Genomic DNA, 21,539 nt, shown 5'->3' with positions numbered 1-21,539 from the left:
GGCTGCTAGAAAAACATCTCCTCTTAAAGGACTCTTAGGGCAGTGTGGGGTCTGACGAGGTGTGTAGGGCTTTGCAATCAGTGTGTTCAGTGCTATAGTGTAGAGGTTCTGTATACGTCATTATAGGAGCATCTAAGTTAAGGAAGGTTGAACGGTTGTGTGTGTGTGTGCATGAGATGTGAGGGGTGGGGTAGGGGGAGGACTATTCCAGGTAGACAAGACGGCATGGACAGATGTAAGTAAGTAAGAAGGATCCTAGCGAGTATAAAATGACGGGAACCAAGGATGTGTGCTGGAGGGAGGGGGACACTTCAGAAATGTTCAGATATTTGGGGAGCCTGGGAACATTATAAGTAGGAGCACAGTAGAGGCAGGCTGCAGCACCTCGAAGAACCCTCACAATCCCCACGTACAGCCACTCCGAGTGCAGAAGAGGGACAATGGCAGACGTGGGTGTCTGACGTGGGGAAGTACAGGAACCTAAGCGCCACCCGGCTCACCTGTGGGGTGCAGAGAGGGCCTGAGCCCCACTGAAGATCTGAAGGGCAGAAGCCTGGGAGAGTTTGGAAGTAGCACTGGGTGATGAGCCAGGAGCAGAGGAAAATGGATGAGGCCACAGATTCGGCTGGCGGTTGCGAGAACTCTACTTTGGTGTTAACTGGCCATCTTACTCTACTTCTGTGGTAGGTTTACTCACCCAAACAACCATATTATACCTTCTCTTGCATCTAATATTGAATACTTTTTCCCTCTAGCCTCATGGTCAGTTACCCTGCTTCGTACTTCACCAAGAAAACAGAAACTATCAGGAGACAACTTCCACATGCCTCTATCGTGAGCCCCAAACGCCTGCCTCCATTTATATCATCCTCCATTACACCTTCCTGTTTAAAATACATACATACATACATACATATATATATATATATATATATTTATTTACTGTAGCTGCTCACTTGTTCACTAGATCCCATTTCCTCTCATCAACTCAAGGACATTGATTAGGGACGTTTCCCTCCTTCTTCTGCTTTATCATTTTTTCCCTCTGTATAGTATGACTCCTGTCTTCATGCAAATGTTTTTTAATATAGCTCATCTTCAAAAAAAAAGTTTAACCTCACATTCTTTTCCAGCTACTTCTCTATTTCTGTTATCTTCACAATAAAATTTCTTGAGTCATCGTCCTTGCGGATTCTGATTTCTCTCCTCTCACTCTTGAACTCACTCCAGTCTTTTGCCCCCATGACTCCACTGAAACAGCTCTTTTCAAGGCCATCGGTGGCCTCTGATTTGCAAAATCAGCATGTTGCTTCTCAAGCTTCATCTTACTCATCTTCTCTGTAGTACTTAATATGGTTACTATTATCTACCACTTGAAGCATTTTTGCCCAGGAGTAAGTAATGGATGTTTGTATCTTCTCTTCCCATAAGTGAGGCATTCAGGTATATAACTTAAAAGGAATCTACTTGCTGGTGACTCTTCCCTGATATCCAGATACGTATACGCAGCCACCTCCTGAAATTCCCCTTGGTTGTCCACAAGATATCTCAAACTCACCCTGTCAGAAAACAAACTGGATTTTCAACCCAATCTTTCACCCTTTCAGTATTCTACATTACAGTAAATGGCATCTATATTTTTCTGGTTGCTTGGTCCAATTCTCAAAGTCAATGGTTAATTCATATGGTTTTTTTTCACATCCCACATCTATTCAGACTCTAAATTTGATAGTTTATCCTCTTCTCCCCTGGTAAACTTTGGTCCATCATCACTTGTCTGGATATTGCAACAGGATCCTAACTGTTCTCCTTGCTTTCATCATTACTTCCCTACAGTCTGGTCTCCATACAACATCTGGAGTAAATCTCTTTTATAATATAACGGAGGCTGCATCTTGCTGATCTAAGTATCCCAATGGCTTCTGAATCCAATCAAAGTAAAACCTAAAGTCCTCAATAAGCCTCAGAGGATGCTACTTAGTCGGGCCCAAAGCATCTGTCTGGTGTCATCTCCTAAACCTTCCACACTCACTCTGCTCTGGCCACATTTTCTACTCTTTAAATATAAAGCGCAGTACTGTCCCTGGCTGGGTCTTTGGGCTTGATACTCCCTCTTCCAAGGGTGTTATTTCTCAAATAACCACCTACAAAGCTTCTTCTTCACTTCCTTTAGGTATCTACTGGAATATCACCTTAAATAAGATGTCTTGTTTGACCAACTCTATCAAATAGCATCCATCCCCATCATGCCTATACCTTTACTATGTTATGTTTTTTCTCCATAACACTCATCAACACCTGATGTATTATTTATGTTTATCCTAATGTGCTTACTTTGTTATTGTCCTGCCTCAACAACCTATAAGCATCATGAAGGCAGAGACCTTTGTTCTCTGAGTCACCCAAGCACCTAAACAATGCCTGGCATATAATATGAACACAATAACTACCATATTTTGTCAAATATAAAACACCAAGGATGATAAGAGTCACCCAATTTTATGTATCACAGTTATGTTCTTATACAAAGTTTTTTTTAATCTCTTAAAAATGTATGTATTATAAGACTCAGGCTCACTTGTCATACATTATTATATGTTACTTTTATATATGCATAAAAAATAAGTAAAATAAGTTAACAAAGGAATTTCTAAAACGTTTGCACATACAGAGTCCAACTCTTCTGAATCAATCCAGAATTACCAATGTCCTTTGTTTTTCTTTTTTCACAAAATATTATTTCATTTGCCATCAGGAGTGTTAGTGGTACACAGTTCTTTATTAAAGAGTATGCTGCTTTTGACTTTAAACTTTTCTTCTAAACCACTGACACCCATTCTACAAGTTTTATGCTGGCTGGTGAATACTTTATCTACAAGAAGGTGTTCACAATCAGTTTTGTTTTTCTCAAATGTTCCTAAAATGTTTCTTGAGTGAAACACTGAAGAGTTGACATTAAACTGAAATATAATTAAACTCAAGAAGTGAAGCACTAACATTACATGTAGCTTCTATTGAAGGGATGAAAACATTGGCATCAATGACCAAGGCTGTGTGCCTGCAGGTAACAGCAACTACATTGCTAGCACCACCTGGCGGCCACCATCGAATGATGCCATTCAATGTAAATGCCATAATAGTAACAACATAGATCTCAATTCCAGACATGTGAAAATATGTGCATCTTTTGAATGAATCAATCAGTCATTAATAAACAAATGATTCAAATGTTCTAAAAAAGCCAGCCTGGATTAGTCTCCTGTGAGATGTAAGTCTCATTGGTGGAGGTGGAGACCTGCCACATCCAAGGAGGAGATCAAACCAGAACTTCCATCTCTTTCCATTGATTCTCATCCTCTCGATTCCAGCAATCGTTCCTTGATTTAATGACTATTACTAAAGTTTAGGAACTTTTTGAAGGAGAAGTAAAAAACCTAAAAGGAAGGCCAAAACTGTCATTGGAATCCCTATAGACCAATTAATGAAAAGCAATTCACATTAAAGTATGTATGGGTTCAATAAAAATGTACTGAACCTTAAAGTTAATGGAGCAAAAATTAAGATCAGAGCCTCCATTTCTTGATAAGAATGGTTTCCTAAGTCATTTAATTAATGTTTTATCCTAGGGGAAAAAATTAGTCCCAGTGTTGTAGTAGCAAGAGATTTACCAAATTAGGCACACACACAAAAGACACTAAGTTCCTCAAAGGCTTTGTCTTAATATTAATTCTCTGGAAGTAAAGGAAAAGTTTACACAGACATAGGATTTTTTAACATCACATATATCCGTGATGCAAATTTTTCAAGGAAGAGGCCTTTCTTATTCCCTATACTATGTAATTGAAACTCAATGGAACATGATAATTTAAATCTTTTTGTGACATTGAAAATCCCATTAATTATGAGATACTTTCAATCATTTGTCAAATACCATGACGTTTTAGAGAAAGAGAGATGACTAAATAATCCCTGTCTTTAATGCGCTCATAGGGTACTTGGAGAGACAGATGGACCAATGGTTATGATATAAAGTAGGAATTGTAATAAAAGAGATTTAGTGAGTAGGTACTGAAATCACAAAAAGGTTATGGATTAGGAAAATTAGTTCACTTATGCTGTGTAATTAAAAAAATAAGAAAGGTAACTTCGAACCTCAATGGCTTAACACAACAAATGTTTATTTCTCACTCAAGCTATGTCTGATACGTGTCTGGGCAAATCACCAGGGCAAACTGGATTCAGAAACCCAGGCTCCTGCAACCTTGTGGCTAAGACATTTCAGCAATAGACCACTTCAGTTGCACAGTGGCTGAAAGTGTTGGAAAATTCTTCAACAGGCATGCTCTAGACTAATTGTACACCCCCCCTCCCCAGTTTATATACTGAAGCCTCGAACCCCAATATGACTATATTTGCAGAAAGGGCCTTTCTGAGGTAATTAAGGTTAAATGAGGCATAAGAACGGGGCTCTGATGCAATAGGATTGGTGTCCTCATAACAAGAGACACAGGAAACTTGCTTCCTCTCACTCCCTTTCCACCATGTGAGGGTACAGTGAGAATGTGGCTGTCTGCAAGCCAAGAAGAGAGCCCTCACAAGGAGCCACTCACCAGCACCTTGATCTTGGACTTCTCAGCCTCCAGAACTGCAAGAAATAAATTTATGTTGTTTAAGTCTCCCATTCTATGGTATTTTGTTACGACAGCCCAAGTTGACTAACACAAGACATTCAAATACTCTGGCAGAGGCAATGCACATTAGCCCCTTGTCCAGAACTGTGTCTCACGGGGCCCACCTAATTGCAAGGGGAAAGGTAAATACAGGGGAGTCGGTGGACTGCTTGGTAAGCACGACTATCTCTGCCACAATCATCACTTCTGGTCAGCAAAGATCCCTTTCCTCTCTTTTTCCTACACACTCAACCCTGCCCTAAAGGAGACAAACCGAAAAGCAATTCATCCAGCCCTTGATTCCAGCTCCAGGTCCAGAATCTGCAGGTGATATGCAACAGTATCTAAATCAGTTCCCGATATGACTTCTCTTGATTCCAAAAGAATGATCTAAAAGGAATTTTTCTGCTTTTCCCCACCTAATGAACAGTGGTTCAAGAGGGTCAGGAAGCCCAGCACTGCAGACACTCCCCTTTAAGCAGAGGGAATAGGAGACATGCGGAAGGCGGGACTGGCCCTGGTCATTCTGAAATGCTGCTCACCAGGTAACCTGAGGTTCCTTACTCTAACTAAGGGTTAACAGTGATCCTTGACCCTCATTCTGTACCCACCATTTTGGATTTTTTTTTTAAGACGTACTTCTCAGATTTGCTATAATATTTTGTTTCCTCTTCCCCAAACCTCTCTCTTTTGGTTTAAAGGTGCTACCTTGACTTTGTCAAGTTCTGTAGGAGCACCACTCAATCAGTCCTTTACCCTCGGTCATCTTTTATAATTAAAAGATTATCCTAGGCACCATACTCTTAAGCTGCCCTTTACCTCGAACGCCTTTATCGAGAGGTTTTAGCAATAAATGTGGAGACTATACTCTTATTCTGTTCTTTTTCTTGAGGCTGTTTTAACTTATTTTTGTCACTTAAAAGACTTTCTTAATTTTATCTCCTTACTCTTTGGTGACTCAACATACTTATCTTTTCCAATTTTTCAGGGGTTTGATTTTTTTCAAATCCCTTTCATTTTTGCTTGCAAGTTCTCAAGTTTTCCCTGAGATCCTTTCTTTGTAGTCTCTTGCGAGCCAACAAACATTTTGTTTTCTAACTTCTTCCCTAAGATGTTGTTAGGAAATACAGTTAAAAGCAAAATCTTCTTCCAATCTAGAAATCCTCTCCACAAAAGTAATAGAGAAAGAAAATACTCTTGATATCTTATTCATATTAAACCAGAATGTGATGCACATCACAGGCAATCTGCTAAGAGACTGCAAAGAAAAAGACATCTCGCCCTTTTCATAGTCACAAGCAGATATAACCCACTATGTACATGTTCTCAAGATAAACAATAACTGGTCTCAAGTAAGAGGATGTGACAGCAGCATTTGCCACAGAGTTCATCCTAGATTCACCTGGTAACTGAAGTGACCACCTAGATTAGCTACTTGGTTTTATCTAGAGGAAAAACAAACTTCTCACACCTTTATGACAGGAGGTAGTTTTGCAATCTGGAGCCAAGCACCACTGACGTTAGGCTCCTACTCTCCCACAGAAACTGGGGGTGAGGGGCACTCTCTCCTTTCATGTTTAAGAAGTGGTTCCTGAGTCCGAGAGAGAGAGAGAGAGAGAGAGAGAGAGAGAGAGAGAGAGAGAGAGAGAGAGAGAGAGAGAGAGAGAGAGAAGGGCACTCCTGGTTCTTAAAGCTGACAAAAGACCTATTTCACTTTCAGAAGGATTTATATGCATTTCAGATAGAAGAAAGTACTTACAATTGTACATTTTCTAAAGTAAGTAAGTTCAAAGAAAAAGGGAGGGGAGAGCAATCTTTCCACCCATTTTCAACAGAGAATGAAGTCTCTTAATTTTAATTTGTATTTGGTCTTACAATCCAGAAGCTCATTACACATGCAGTTGGCCTGGAAGGTTATCACACATTTCACCCAGAGGCAAGAGCTCTGTCAGCATCTCATCAACTGCATGACATCTCTTCTCCAGCTCCCACATCCCTCTCCTTTATCCCCGACACAACCGTGATTTCAGTGCCACAGATCTTAGGGCTATTTATTTATTTATTACTGCAGCTGGCGCTCTTCCTGCTATCAATTTCTATCAGGATCAAACAGACTTATCCCTAAATAACAAACAAAGTGTCAGTGGTTTAATGCAGCAGGAATTTCTCATTCATACTAGTCCACTTTGGTTCCGGGCATCTATCCTGGGCAACCAGGACAACATTGGCATAAGAAATAAGTGCATTAGCTTAAACACAGATCACTTCTGTTCATAACCTTTTGTTGGGAGCTAGTCAGATGGCGCCCCAGACTGCCCTGGGTGTTGGGAAATGTAGGGGAGCAGGAGATACTTGGAGAGCAGTTCTGTTTGGGCAAAAGGCCATTGAATCCGATTTTAGGGACTTAGGAGTTTTCCCGAAGGAGACGATCTGCTACTGGAATCATAAAAGATGAGTTGGAACGATTTGAGCTAAAGTGGGAGGACAGTGGGAGATGGCAGGATGCTCAGGATGGATGGACGGCACAGGCAAAGCTTAGGTGACCTTCATTACGTGTTATTTGATGCTGGAGTTTAGAGCAGTAAGCAGGACATAAGCAGAGAGTTTGTTGAAAAGGCAAATAAAGCACAGAACCAGGAGTGTTTTATAGGCCATGCCAAGAAAACTTAGTCTTTATGTTACAGGCAGCAGGGAGGTGCTTTTAATGCATGAAAGTACACATAGATTTAAATTTTAGATATTATCTATCTAGTGACGTTGTGGGCTATCTTTAACCAGGTGAATAATTTCAAATAAACAGAGCAGCAGATGTCTTGGTCCATTTTGGGCTGCTTTAACAAAATATCACAGACTGGGTGGCTTATAAACAACAAAAATTTATTCCTCACCGTTCTGGAGGCTGGGATGTCCAAGATCATGGAGCTGGCAGATGTGGTGTCTGGTGAGAGGTTACTGAATCATAGACACTCTCTTTTCACCTGTTCTCACATGGTGGAAGGGAGAAGGAAGCTCTGTCCAGCCATTTTTTGACTATTTTTTAAAAAAATTCAGGTACAGTTGATATACACTAACAATAAGTTTCAGGTGTACAACAACACAATGATTCACAATTTTTAAAGGTTATATTCCATTCATAGTTACTATAAAATACTGTCTATATTCCCTGTTTTGTACTATATATCCTTGTGGCTTATTTATTTTATACACAGTAGTTTGTAACTTTTAATCTCCTACCCCTATCTTGCCCCTCCCCTTGCCCTCTCCCCACTGGTAGTCACTAGTTTGTTCTCTATATCTGTGAGTCTGTTTCTTTTTTGTTATATTCACTAGCTTGTTTTATTTTTTAGGTTCCACATATAAGTGATATCATACAGTATTTGTCTTTCCCTGTCTGACATATTTCACTTAGCATAATACCTTCCAAGTCCATCCATGTTGTTGCAAATGGCAAAATTTCATTCTTTTTTGTGGTTGAGTAATATTCCATTGTATATATATACCACATCTTCTTTATCCAATTATCTGTTGATGGGCACCTAGGTTGCTTCCATATGTTGGCAATTGTAAATATGCTGCTATGAACATTAGGGTGCACATATCTTTTCAAATGAATGTTTTGGGGTTTTTTTTGAATACCCAGGAGTGGAATTGCTGGGTCATATGGTAGTTCTATTTTTAGGTTTTTGAGAAACCTCCATACTGTTTTCCACAGTAGTTGCACCAATTTACATTCCCACTGAGTATAAGGGTCCCTTTTCTTCACATCCTTGCCAGCATTTGTTAGTTGTGGTCTTTTTGATGATAGTCATTATGACAGGTGTGAAGTGATATCTCATTGTGGCTTTAATTTGCATTTCTCTAATGATTAATGATGTTGATCATCTTTTCATGTGCCTGTTGGCTATCTGTATGTCTTCTTTGGAAAAATGTTGATTCAGGTCTTCTGCCCATTTTTTAAAAATCGTGTTGTTTGTTTTTTTGATGTTGAGTTGTATGAGTTGCTTATTATTTTGGATATTAACCCCTTATCAGTCATATCAGTTGCAAATATTTTCTTCCATTCAGTAGATTGTCCTTTTGTTTTGTTGATGGTTTCCTCTGCTGTGCAAAAGCTTTTAAGTTTACCTGTAATTAGGTCCCATTTGTTTATTTTTGCTTTTATTTCCCTGGCTTTAGGACACTGATCCAAAAAAATATATTGCTACAATTTATGTCAAACAGTGCTCCACCTATGTTTTCTTCTAGGAGTTTTATGGTTTCTGGGCTTACATTTAGGTCTTTAATCCATTTTGAGTTTATTTTTGTATATGACATTAGAGACCATTCTAATTTCATTCTTTTACATGTAGCTGTTCAGTTTTCCCGGCACCACTTATTGAAAAGAGTGTCTTTTCTCAATTGTATATTTTTGCCTCCTTTGTCATAGATTAAATGACCATAGGTGTGTTGCTTTATTTCTGGGCTGTCTATTCTGTTCCAATAATCTATGTAACTATTTTTGTGCCAGTACCATACTGTTTTGATTACTGTAGCTATGTAGTATAATCTGAAGTCAGGGAGCATGATTCCTCCAGTTCTAGTCTTCTTTCTCAAGATTGTGTTGGCTATTTGGGGTTTTGTATTTCCATACAAATTTTAAAATTATTTGTCCTATTTCTGTGAAAAATGCCCTTGGTGTTTTGATAAGGATTCCATTGAATCTGTAGATTGCCTTGGGTACTATGGTCATTTTAACTATATTAATTCTTCCAATCCATGAACACGGTATATGTTTCCAACTGTTTGTGTTGTCTTCAATTTCTTTCATCAGTGTCTCATAGTTTTCCAAGTATAGGTCTTTTAACCCCTTATGCAGATTTACTTGTAGATATTTTATTATTTTTGATGTGACTGTATGTTGGGCCACTTTCATAAGCTGTGTGCCTGTAACAGCAAGAGCTTTGAAAGCTATCAGATGTAACACATTTACAAAAGATGATTAAATTCATCAAACACCTATTTCACATGCCCAACACTGTACACGGCAATACTGGTAATCAAAAAGGATCCTTTGCTTTGAAGAAATCAACATTCTTCTATGAAAAAAGCTAAAACACCAGGACATGATTTTATAGTATCAGCCCAGAGTGTAATTAAAAAATAGAGACTGTATTTTAACAAACGTGCTGAATATAGACATACAAAGTGACTCTTTCTGGGGAAGTGGTCACCTACAGAGGAGATGCACATATCACTGTTAATTGCAGTTTCTTAGACTGGCTTATGAAAGCTTTAAGAGGAATTTTCCAAGTGAGTTAATGTGCCACTCCAGACCAGTCTTATGACTTCGGGTTCATTTATTTTAATGCTGGTGATAACCACAGGCATAAGCCTCAGGACACTGCGAGGCTAGAAATCCACCAGTGAGCACAAGCATTGAGTGCTGAAATGATTATTTTTAATTAAATAGCCATAACCTAAAAAAATTCCCATACAAATGAAAATATTTTAGTCCTTAATTAGTCAAATGAGTAAACCTACCACTCACTCAAAGGACAGCGAATTCATCAGTATCTTTACCTGTTACAGGCACACAGCATATTATAGACACGTGGTCATGCTAGTAATTCGTGAGTGCATTTCAGCTAAAGCTGTATTTCACTAAACTTAAAAAATTCAGAATTATCTTTTTTTTAGCAACTGTAGAAGAGTACAGACAAATAATACTTTACATGTTGTGAAGGAAATTGAAATTGTGTCAACATCAGCTGTTTCAAAACATTTTTCTTTCATATTTCTTTAGTTTTTTATTTGCTTAGATTTTCACCATCTTATTATAGCTTACTGACCATCTGACTTTTAAAAAAACTATAACTTTATTAAATAATTTCAATTTTCATAAATAAAAGATAAGAAGAGATTTTAAAAAGGGGGAAAAAACTAGTATTTTTTGAGCACTGAATACATTCCAAACCTTGCCTAATTCCCAGACATCACAAAGGGCTACAAAGTAATATTTCAGTCCTTGTGGTCACAAATAAAGGGTATAAGATACAAGAATGAAAACCAATTTGGCCAAATACATAGAAGAACAAGTATTTTAACCCAAATCTAATAGTGCTGCAAAAACACATGTTCTTCCATCTTCATAGAGCTTTGCTGATGTGTCTCATGTTTCATGGCACAGTCAAAGGAAATATCTGTGTGCCGCATGTCCGTTGTTTCCAGCCACAGTTACAGTTGGTCCTTCAAATCCATCCTCCAGGATGCAGAACCCAGTGGATACAGAGAGCCAACTGTACTACACCATTTTATACGAAGAACTTGAGCATCCTTGGATTTTGTGATGCACAGGGGGTCCTGGAACCAAGCCCCCACAAATACCGATGGACAACTGTACTAATAGATGATAGAAATTTATCATACTGTTACAAGGTATTAGATTATAGGGAACAATAGGTGTGTAAAATTTAGAACAAAAATATATTCCAACACTTCCACATACAAGATTTATTTTTTCCAGCTTTACTGAGGTATAAGAACAATAGAAGTTGTATACATTTAAGTTATTCAACATAACTTTTTTTTATTAAGACCATTTTCTGGTGTAGTTTTTAGTTTCATAGCAAAATTAAGGGGAAAGTACAGAGATTTGACAACTACTTTCCCCTACACGTGAACAGCCTACTCCATTATCAACATCTCCCACCAGAGTGGTACATTTGTTTTACTTAATAAACCTACGCTGACATCGTAATCACCCAAAGTCCAGAGTTTACATTATGGTTCACTCTTGGTGTTGTACATCCTATGTGTTTGGACAAATGTATAAAGATGTGTATCCATCATTATGGTATCATCCAGAGTATTTTCACTGGCCTAAAAATTTTCTGTGCTCTATTTATCCTCTACCATCCCTGAACCCCTTGGCAACTACTGATCTTTTTACTGTCTCCAGTTTTTCTTTTTCAGAATGTCATATAGTTAGAATCATAAGGTGTGTAGCTTTTTCAGATTAGTTTCTTTCACTTAGCAGTATGCAACTTAAGGTTCCTCCACATCTTTTCATGACTTGATAGTTCATTTCTTTTTAGGGCTGAATAGTATTCTATTATTTGTATGCAACACAGTTTATTCATTCACCTTCTGAAGGACATCTTGGTTGATCCCAAGCTCTGACAATTATGAATAAACCTGCTATAACCATTCATGTGTAGGTTTCTGTGTGGACATAAGTTTTCAACTTCTTTGGGTAAGTATCAAGGAGCCTGATTGCTATATTGTATGGTAGGAATATGTTTAGTTTCATAAGAAACCACCAAATTGTCCTCCAAAGTGGCTACACCAGTTTGCATTCCTATGAGCAAGGAATGAAAAGTCCTTTTATTCCACATTCTCTCCAGCATTTGCTGTTGTCAGTGTTCCAGATTTTGGCCATTCTAGCAGGTGTATAGTGGTATCTAATTGTTATTTTAATTTACATTCCCCTGATGATATATGGTGTACTTATTTGCCATCTGTATATCTTCTTTGACGAGTTATTTGTCAAAGTCTTTGGCTCATTTTTTAATTGGGTTTTTGCTTTCTTACTGTTGAGTTTTAAGCGTCTTTGTAATTTTGGATAAAGTCCTTTATCATACGTATCTTTTTCAAATATGATCTCCCAGCCTGTGGCTTGTCTTTTCATTGAGAAGTCTTTTGCAGAGCAGAAGTTTTTAATTTTAATGAAGTCCAGCTTATCCGTTAATTCCTTAATGGATCATGACTTTGGTGTTGTATCTAAAATGTCATCACTATACGCAGGGTCATGTAGGTTTTCTCCTATGTTATATTCTAGGAGTTTTATGGTCTTGCATTTTACATTTAGGTCTGTGATCCATTCTGAGTTAATTTTTGTCAAGGGTGTAAGGTCTGTGTCTAGAATTATTTTTAGCATGTGAATGTCCAGTTTTTCCAGCACTATTTGTTGAAGAAGCTAGCTTTTCTCCATTGTATTACCTTTGCTCCTTTGTCATAGATCAGTTGACTTTACTCATGCGGCCTATTTCTGGGCTTTCTATTCTGATCCACTGGCCTATTTGTGTGTTCTTCACTAATACTACACTGCCTTCATGACAGTAGATTTATAGTTATGTCTTGAAGTCCGGTAGTATCGGTCTTTTCACTTAGTTCTTTTCCTTCAATATTGTGTGGTCTATCTTAACCGTGTTTAAGATTAGTGATATTAAATACATTTATAATATTGTGAAACCATCATCACTGTCCATCCCCATAACTCTTTTCATTTTGTAAAATTGAAACTGTATACTCATTCAACAATAATTGTCCATGCCCTCTCCTCCTAGCTCCTGGCAATCATCATTCTACTTTCTGTCTCTATGATTTTGACCACTGTAAGTACCTCATGTAAGTTGAATCATACTGTACTTAACTCTTTGTGGCTGGCTTATTTCACTTCGCATAGTGTCCTCAAGGTTCATCGATGTTACAGCATGTGTCAGAATTTCCTTCCTTTTTATGGCTGCGTAATAATCTTCATTGTATGTATATATCACATTTTAAAAATCCATTTATCCATTGATGGACACTTGAGTTGCTTTCATGTTTTAGCTCTTGTGAATAATGCTTCTATGAACATTAGTGTACATATATCTTTTTGAGACCCTACTTTCAATTCTTTTGGGTGTATGCCCGTAAGTGGAATTGTTGGATCATATATGGTAACCCTATTTTTAATTTTTTGAGGAACTGCCATACTGTTTTCCACAGGGGCTCTACAGTTTTACATACCCACCAACAGTGCACAATGGTTCCAATTCCTCCACACCCTCACCAACACTTATTATTATTTTGATAGTAGCCCTCTTAATGGGTGTGAGTGGCATCTCATCACAGTTTTGATTTGCATTTCCCTAAAAATTAGTGACGCTGAACATTGTTTCATATGCTACTGACTATTTGTATATCTTCTCTGGAGAAATGTCTACTTAAGTCCTTTGCTTATTTTTTAATTAGATTGTTTTTTGTTGTTATTAATTTTTAGAAGTTCTCTCTATATTCTGGACATTAACCACTTATCAAATATATGACTTGTAAATATTTTCTCCCAATTCGTGAGTTGCCTCTTTACTCTGCTGATATTGTCTTTTGATGTACAAAAAGACATATGATAATTACTGTGATAATTGATCAATCATATGTCTTCTTTGGTGAAGTTTCTGCTTGAATCTTTTCCCTATTTTTAAAATTGGGTTGTAGTTTTTCTTATTTTTGAGTTAGAAGTTCTATATATGTTTTGGATACAAGTGCACTGTCAAATATGTGACTTCCAAATATTTTCTCTAGATCAGTGTCTTGCTTTTCATTCCCTTAAAAGTGTTTTTGCAGAGGCAAGTTCTTAATTTTGCTACAGTCAAATTATCTTTTTTGGGGGGAGTAATCATGCTTTGGTATCACATTTAAAAACTGTCTGCCTTACCTTTTATTTTAACTAACTGGTCATACATTAGAGAAGGAAGGATTTATCTCTGTATTACTGATCAAAAAAGGTTTAAGGATAAAATAAGCCTCACTATGACATCACGAAATCCTTGATTATAGCACATAGAGCATTTGCTTCCATTAACCATCTTCCTATGGGAACCGTATTGTTTTATATTTCCAATTGTTAAAAATCTGTAACCAGATTTTCCCCAGGCTTCTCAATAAGGATAATATTATCAAAGTTAGTAAGACATATATTTTAAGCACTGATTGTGTTATATTAAACATTGTGCTGAATAGGGAGGTTATGTTTTGAACAATCATTTTATAAAAAAGGATTCGGGGCTCCCTTGAATTTTGTTATGCAGGCATTTGAGCTCATCCTTAGTTTTGCTTACAACATTTGTGAGGTTATGTGAAGTGAAAAAGCCACATCAGCAGTTAAAAAAGTGGTTTTGTCTCTCACAGGATAAAATTGCACATAATCACGAATCCTATGACTTCCTCTGCAGGTTTGGATATCTTTTTTGATTTTTTGATTAAATAATCTTGCATGACACATTGGTAGTTTTCACTCTTAAAATACAAACTTAAAATCTTTATGGTAAAAGAGCAATTCCTGGGACTTCCCTGGTGGCTCAGTGGTTAAGAATCCACCTGCCAATGCAGGGGACACGAGTTCGATCCCTGGTCCAGGAAGATCCCACATGCCGTGGAGCAACTAAGCCTGTGCGCCACAACTACTGAGCCTGCGCTCTGGAGCCCGCGAGTCACAATTACTGAGCCTGCGTGCCACAACTACTGAAGCCCACGAGCCTAGAGCCCGTGCTCCGCAACAAGAGAAGCCACCGCAATGAGAAGCCTGCGCACCGCAACGAAGAGCAGCCCCCACTCGCCACAACTAGAGAAAGCCCGCGCAGCAATGAAGACCCAACGCAGCTATAAATAAATAAATAAATAAATAAATAAATTTATTTTAAAAAAAAGAGCAATTCCTCTGAGCAGGCAGGGGGCCATGACTTCACCTCCCCAGGCTGCGCCCCTTTGAGGACAGCTCCCAGTGAACGCTTCCCGGCCCCCGCTCTCTTTCTGTTCTCACATGTATGGGGTATGAGTGTGAGGATGTATGAGGTAGGCTCCTCCAGAAAGAATGACCTTGCTCCACTTTTACTGTTTATTCTTATCTTTTATCGGTACAGTAGAATTTAAAGTGCATTTTGGAAAAAGCCTGTCGGTCGAAAAAGGACTATTTTGGCATCCAATTTTATTACATTCCAGTACACGCAGTAGTATGAATAAATGGCTAGAGACTGCTTCCAAACGATGTGCCTTGTGCAAAGAGCTAGTAACATAAAACGCAGAAAACGTCATTCTTCAGCTCAAGGTTCACTAGGAAGACAGGCCGGGCCTTACCTGCCAACTTTTCCTTTAAATTGTCACTTGTCATCACTCATGCCATTCCCCTCCCCGCTTCTCCCAGTCCTGACCTAGGGAACACAGCGTCCTGCTTTCATTTCTCTGGATCACACATGGACAAAACCTTCTGCCCTTGGCTACCTTTAATCAGAGTGAGATCTTCTGGAATTTACAAACTAGACACACAGAATAATGATCAATAGCCCAAATATTAAAGGGCAAAGGACACCCAAATTTCAAAGAAGTAAAAACATAGAAATGAACACAAGGACACACCTCCAAACATAAAGAAACAAAGGAGAAAAGAAAAAAAATAACAAGATATCCAAGTCCTCTGTCAAAATAGAAACATCCTAAATCATCATTTTAATGCTGTGGTTATGGGGTCAAGAAGAGCACTCTCTTTGCACCCTTAGAGGGTGTGTGAATTGATTTTACTTCCCTTGAAGGCAATCTGCTATATTGTGAAGAACCTTGAAAATGTTCACAGCTTTTGACCCAGTAATTCTTGAAAAAGGCTCTGCTAAGAAAATGATCAGATATTTGCACATCTTTTCGCAGATGGTCGGTCAGTGTGGCTTTATTTATACTAGTTCATTCTGGAAACACCCTAATATTAAATTAATGATAGTACAGCCATATGTTCAGATACCATATGACCACAAAAATCTTGATTTTAAAGGACTCAGAGATTACTTCTCAATATAATGTTAAGTGAAAATATGCTGATTTTAAAATATATTGGAAAGAAGTAAACCAAAATATTAAAAGCCATTTTCTCAAGATGGAGAAATTATGAGTGATTTTAAGCTTTTCTTTCCAATTACTCCCTCAAAAGTTTGGGTTAACTCTTTAATCAGACGATATAAAGTATTAAAAAACGGAGATTTACAAGAAAAATGTAAAAAGTGCAAAGCCTGCTCAGGTTATGAAAACATACTTCTGACTTTACTGTGTCTACCTAGGAATAAAGGCCCGGCTGTATCTCACAGCTTCAAGACCCCCTCTCCAGAAAGACCCCCTCTCCAGAAAACGCTTGGGGCTCTCTCCCCTTCCTTGGCCCCATTCCTCCTAGAGGAAGTGTTTTGTTGTAAAAGTAAAAAATGCTCACTGTCAAACCTCAAACAGTGGGAAAGTATATAAAATAAGAATAGTAAATCCCCTCCAACTTTCTTTCCCCACTTTTTCTTTTCACATTAAAAACACTGGGGGAGAATTTGCATATAACGATGCACACCAATATTTATACACAGTTCCGTGGCTCTTGACAAAAGTCAGGATACAGGGAATTTTCACCACCCCCAAAGTTCCTCTGTGTTTCCTGGAGTCCATTCTCTCCCTATCCCCAATCCTAGGCAACCATTCATTTGCTTTCTGTCACTGTAAATTAGTTTTGTCTGCTGTAGAATTTCCTACCGATGGAATTACACATAATGCTTACAACATTGTTTCTGAGATTCATCCAAGTTGTGTGTCATGGGTAGGTAATATTCTGTTGTATAACTATTGTAATTTATCTATCTAGTCACATAGTGACTTCACTGTAATTACCTTATAAGGCCACAGATTCATTTCTAGAATGTGATAAATCATGTCCCCAAGTGTGAATACATTAAACATCTCTTATAGAGAATCCCTAAACCTAAGTCTTGTCTTGGATGTGTGACAACAATATCACAAAGGGGTCAGAGCATAATAACGTTGATTCAGTTGGTTGAAGCTCACGTCTAAACCCGTACCTGTGAATAATGATTGTGAAGCAAGCACATTTTAGACATTCATTTTAGACATTTATGGATTCCAACCATATGCTGTGATCAAGAAACCAATGTATTTGTCTTGACATACTACATTTAAAATCTGAATTACACATTTCATAAACTATGGATTTGCCAACTTTTTTTTTCAGTCATTCTGAATTAATAATAATTAATGTTATTAACATAAACATCTGGGTAAATGAATATTGCATTAACTTATCTCAAACCTAAAAGGTAGTATTTAAGCAATTTTATATAAAACTCCTTTCAAAATATTTTCCTTTAAAAAACCCCCACATTTATAATGCTGGCAAGGACATGTTGAATTTTATGGAGATCCTATTGCACCAAAAATATAGGAGGATGAACCCCAAATATAATCTTGTAATAATTTCACAAAGATCTTGTACGATAAAGATAATTATGAAACTGGTTTGATGCCAGAGTAAGAGACGGGAATTATTTTGAATGGGGTACTTAACCTGCCATAGAGTTAACACAATTTTATTCAGATTATCAGTAAGAATGTGAAGAAATTATTGATATATATTTGGTGCTCTCTACCCTTCATGGAAATGAAACGGCCAGCCTGGGCACTGCGGGACAGAACCTTTGCCTGTGGCTTCTGCGCTCAAAGCTTACCTTCCTGACTCAAACGTGAACCATGTTGAGTCCCGCCCGTATCTCCTCAGTGAGCTGAGAGGCCACATGACCAGCTTGACCTTGGCATTGTGGATATCCCAGAGATAGATATTCTCATGAGTGATCTGCATTGTGCATTCGCCATAAATGTCCAGGTTTGGTGTAGGCATAAGATACACGTTGAATCGCTCTGCAAAGAAACAAGGAATGGAGAAAATGAAGCCAAAAGAGGTGTAACTTTTTATGGCAGCACTGTATGAATTTGTATACCTACCTACAGCCTTCAGAAAGTGTTACTGTGTCCCTTGGTGACATCGATATATACTGCGAAACACTACCTTTTTCTATTGTATGGGAAAAGGAGTTAGAGTATTCTTAATCATTAATCCATTCACTCATTCTTCAACTTTTTGTTGCATGCATTCTCTATGGTGGGGATTAAATGGTTAAATTGTACAGTGGGAACATAAGGGCAGAAAACTAATTGGAGTCTGCCCAAATGCCGTAACTGTCCGCTTCTTCAAATAGTCTTAAGTGGATGTCATAGAAATAATTTCTGCGAGGAATGTCTTCTTTAACTTACACAAAAACGTACTCAATTTTACCTTTGAGGCGTGAAGTATTTAATGCCCACTCAGACTGACTCTCAAAGCACAGAGCATTCACGGTCACATTCAGCTTGTGATAATTGCAGATATTCATTACTGCCTTCGGCAGAACTTCAGACATTGTTTTGGTATGCAAAATAAAAGCACATAACTGTTTCATTCCTGGATAGTTTGAAATTGAAAATCTGATTATTAGCCAATGATTCCAAACTTCGCTTTACAACCTTTCATGTATCTCAAAGGTTACCGCAAAATCCTGCAGCCCCTCATCCCCATTAAAATGCATTAGATGCACTTTATTTTGAAAAATAAGGTTAGTTGGTAAGTTCCAGGAAGTAAAGAACTTGGTATGACCTACAAAGTGTCCTATGAAGTATCCTTAGTTCCTAGCACCATATTCTTGGTTTATAGTAAATGATCAATAAATATTAGTTAATTGTATGAATGAAATAAATATATCCCACGATGAATAGGGGCTGCAAGAATTGAGGAATTACAAAAATATAATGAGTCGTGATAACGAAAAGTTTAAGAATTACTGGCAGATACATTTTTGTGAGTTTGAATTTAATTGTGAATAGTTCTTTAAAGGCAGTGCTGTTGCATGAATTATTTTGAGAGGCATAATGGTGCAGCTGCAGTTTGTAAAGGATTGAGATGTTTAGAAATGTGCTATCATCCATCATGATGCTACAATCTTAAACACTGTATGTTTGCTGGTACTGAGCTCGAATTGTCTGTATAATAGAAAGAATCTTTTCAGTGGCAGGTATTTTGTAAAGCAAGGATTTTCTGATGCAAAATCAGTTATATTTAACTTAAGCACGACAGCTTGAAACTTAGTAGCCATATGGTCAATATTGATGTTCAAGTGCCTAGATATTCTGGGACCAAAAATAATCTAATGATTCAATATTCTAGTTGTTGACCCATGAAAGTAATATGTATATAGATTTCACAATTATTTCCCAAAGAAAAGGCAAAATGAGATAAATTCTGTAGCTGAAAAATGAAGAACATTGTCCCATTAATTATGTGCAATAAAAGGCTGTATCTATGTCTACATAGACACGTACATATTCCATAAACCTTAAAATTCTTGTGTGCAAGTATCTACGTGCAGCATTAAATACATCCCTCACTTTCCCAGCACAGTTCCCTCTCCAATGGGATTACAAGTAAATCAAAAGTGTATGATCTAATATGAGAATAGAAATGAAACTTGGACCCAACAGAGTGACTCAGGGCTATAGTTAATGCCTGAAGAGCAATATTCTTTTCTTTGCTCAAGACACTTCTGATGAAGTTCAGCTTCTACATTTGGAACTAACCATGTGTCAGTGGCATCTGTTGTGCATAGGGAAAATATTGCCATTATAAAAGCGGAAAGTGAAACAGTCCTCTAGATTTTTTCCTTTCCATCAATCCCGGAGTCTGAAGAGAGCATCGGAAGACTCACTGCCAAAATGCCAAGAAATAACAACACTTTTTAAAAACTCCTGAAATAAATAAACATCATTAAACAATCTTACTGTTGCTTAAGACTGCACTGACCCTTGATATTCACACCCACTGTTTGTAACTGAAAAAACGGAGCATACAAAAAAATGGTCCTGACATGGAGTGTCCTTCGAACGGATGTTCCGTGAAAGGTTGCACATAATCTACAGAGTACTTCAGAGGACCCAGAAGAACCATAACGTTTTCACAGAAATGTCCGCGTGCTCTAATGTTAGCAGGTAAAACCTAACAGTAATAAACACAGAAAAAGGACAGTCATCACAATGGCCATTGGAGAAAGCTGGAAAATAATTGATACGTGAATTTATTATGAGCCACATGACACAGGGCTCTACACACCAAAGTCTTTGAGGTGCATTTACGAACAAGTTCAAAGTGATGGGATAACTCCCCTAAGGAGTCCTTCCAGGGCCGCCTCTAGACAGCACAAAGCAGGTGAACCTTACCTGCATCCCTTCCCTCTGGCCTGCCTTCTACTTTCCCACTTTATTTTTTTTAACCTGGCTACTCAAGTAACCCCTTCTTGTTATGGTTTAGAATGCTCCTACCTTCTTTTTGATGCTATTTCTTCTATCTTAAGAAAGGAATTACCCTAAACAATTTTATTTTCAATTTTTCAATATTCAAAATTTATCTTCCTCTAAGGGCTAATTTCCAAGGATCTGAGATTCAATGAAAACGTAGGCTAATTCATCCAGCAGAAAACCAGGCACATAAAGATAAGGGCAGCACATCAAGTCATCTAGCAAATTACACTTCTTTGAATTCCATTTTAACGGAAGGAAGGTTTCTGCATTTGCTATGAAGAAATTATTTTATGCCCTTAGTAACATAAAACACATTGTTTTACTTAAACTTGTTATGTTTGCCATTGGGCCATTTCAATACGAAATAGTTAAAACTGGTTCCAGTAAAATGACTTTTAAAAATATTTACCTCTGTGAAATAATCCTATCAGGCAGGTTTTTTAAACCCATCTCTGATCATGTCACCTTTTTATTTAAGAAACTGCGTGTGGGTTTCACTGCCTAGAGTACTGGTTTTCAGGTTTCAGTGTGCATCAAAATTACCTGGAGGGCTTGCTTCAATACAGATGGCTGGCTTGCCTCCACCGTTATTGTTTCTGATACAGTAAGTCTACCCCAGGGCTGGCTAATTTACATTTCTACTTGTTCCCAGGAGATGTTAATGCTGCTGCTCTGGGGACCACACTTCGAGAAGTGTCAATTTGTGAAACTCATTTAAAAATATTGCCAAGGAAGTAGCAGCATCTGAGAAACCATGAGGAATGCTTTTGAAAAGTGATGCTATGTTCCAGTAGAGCAAATCAGCACATTTTATTCAAAATTGTTTTCTAATCTCTGCTCAAATCAATTAATTCTATCTCAACTGACTCACGCCTGACTTGTCAAGAAAGAGTTCTTATGCCAATTGGAATAAAGAAGGGAGAGAGGCATAGA

The 21,539-nt window shown here is 37.8% G+C and overlaps 1 protein-coding gene across 1 annotated transcript in view; it reads right to left on the bottom strand.

The window, feature by feature from the left end:
* DOK6 (docking protein 6) overlaps nt 1-21,539 on the bottom strand; it is a 408,133-nt gene that overhangs the window by 120,870 nt on the left and 265,724 nt on the right. The window contains exon 5 of the mRNA XM_082668201.1: nt 17,951-18,140. Within this exon, the coding sequence (XP_082524327.1) occupies nt 17,951-18,140 (190 nt within the window). The remainder of the gene's footprint in view (nt 1-17,950; nt 18,141-21,539) is intronic.

This window comes from Grampus griseus (genome assembly GCF_964374135.1).
Source record: "Grampus griseus genome assembly, chromosome: 12".
Lineage (NCBI taxonomy): Eukaryota > Metazoa > Chordata > Mammalia > Artiodactyla > Delphinidae > Grampus > Grampus griseus.
The sequence above is the reverse complement of the archived record's forward strand: the minus strand, read 5'-3'. Positions and strand labels throughout refer to the sequence as shown.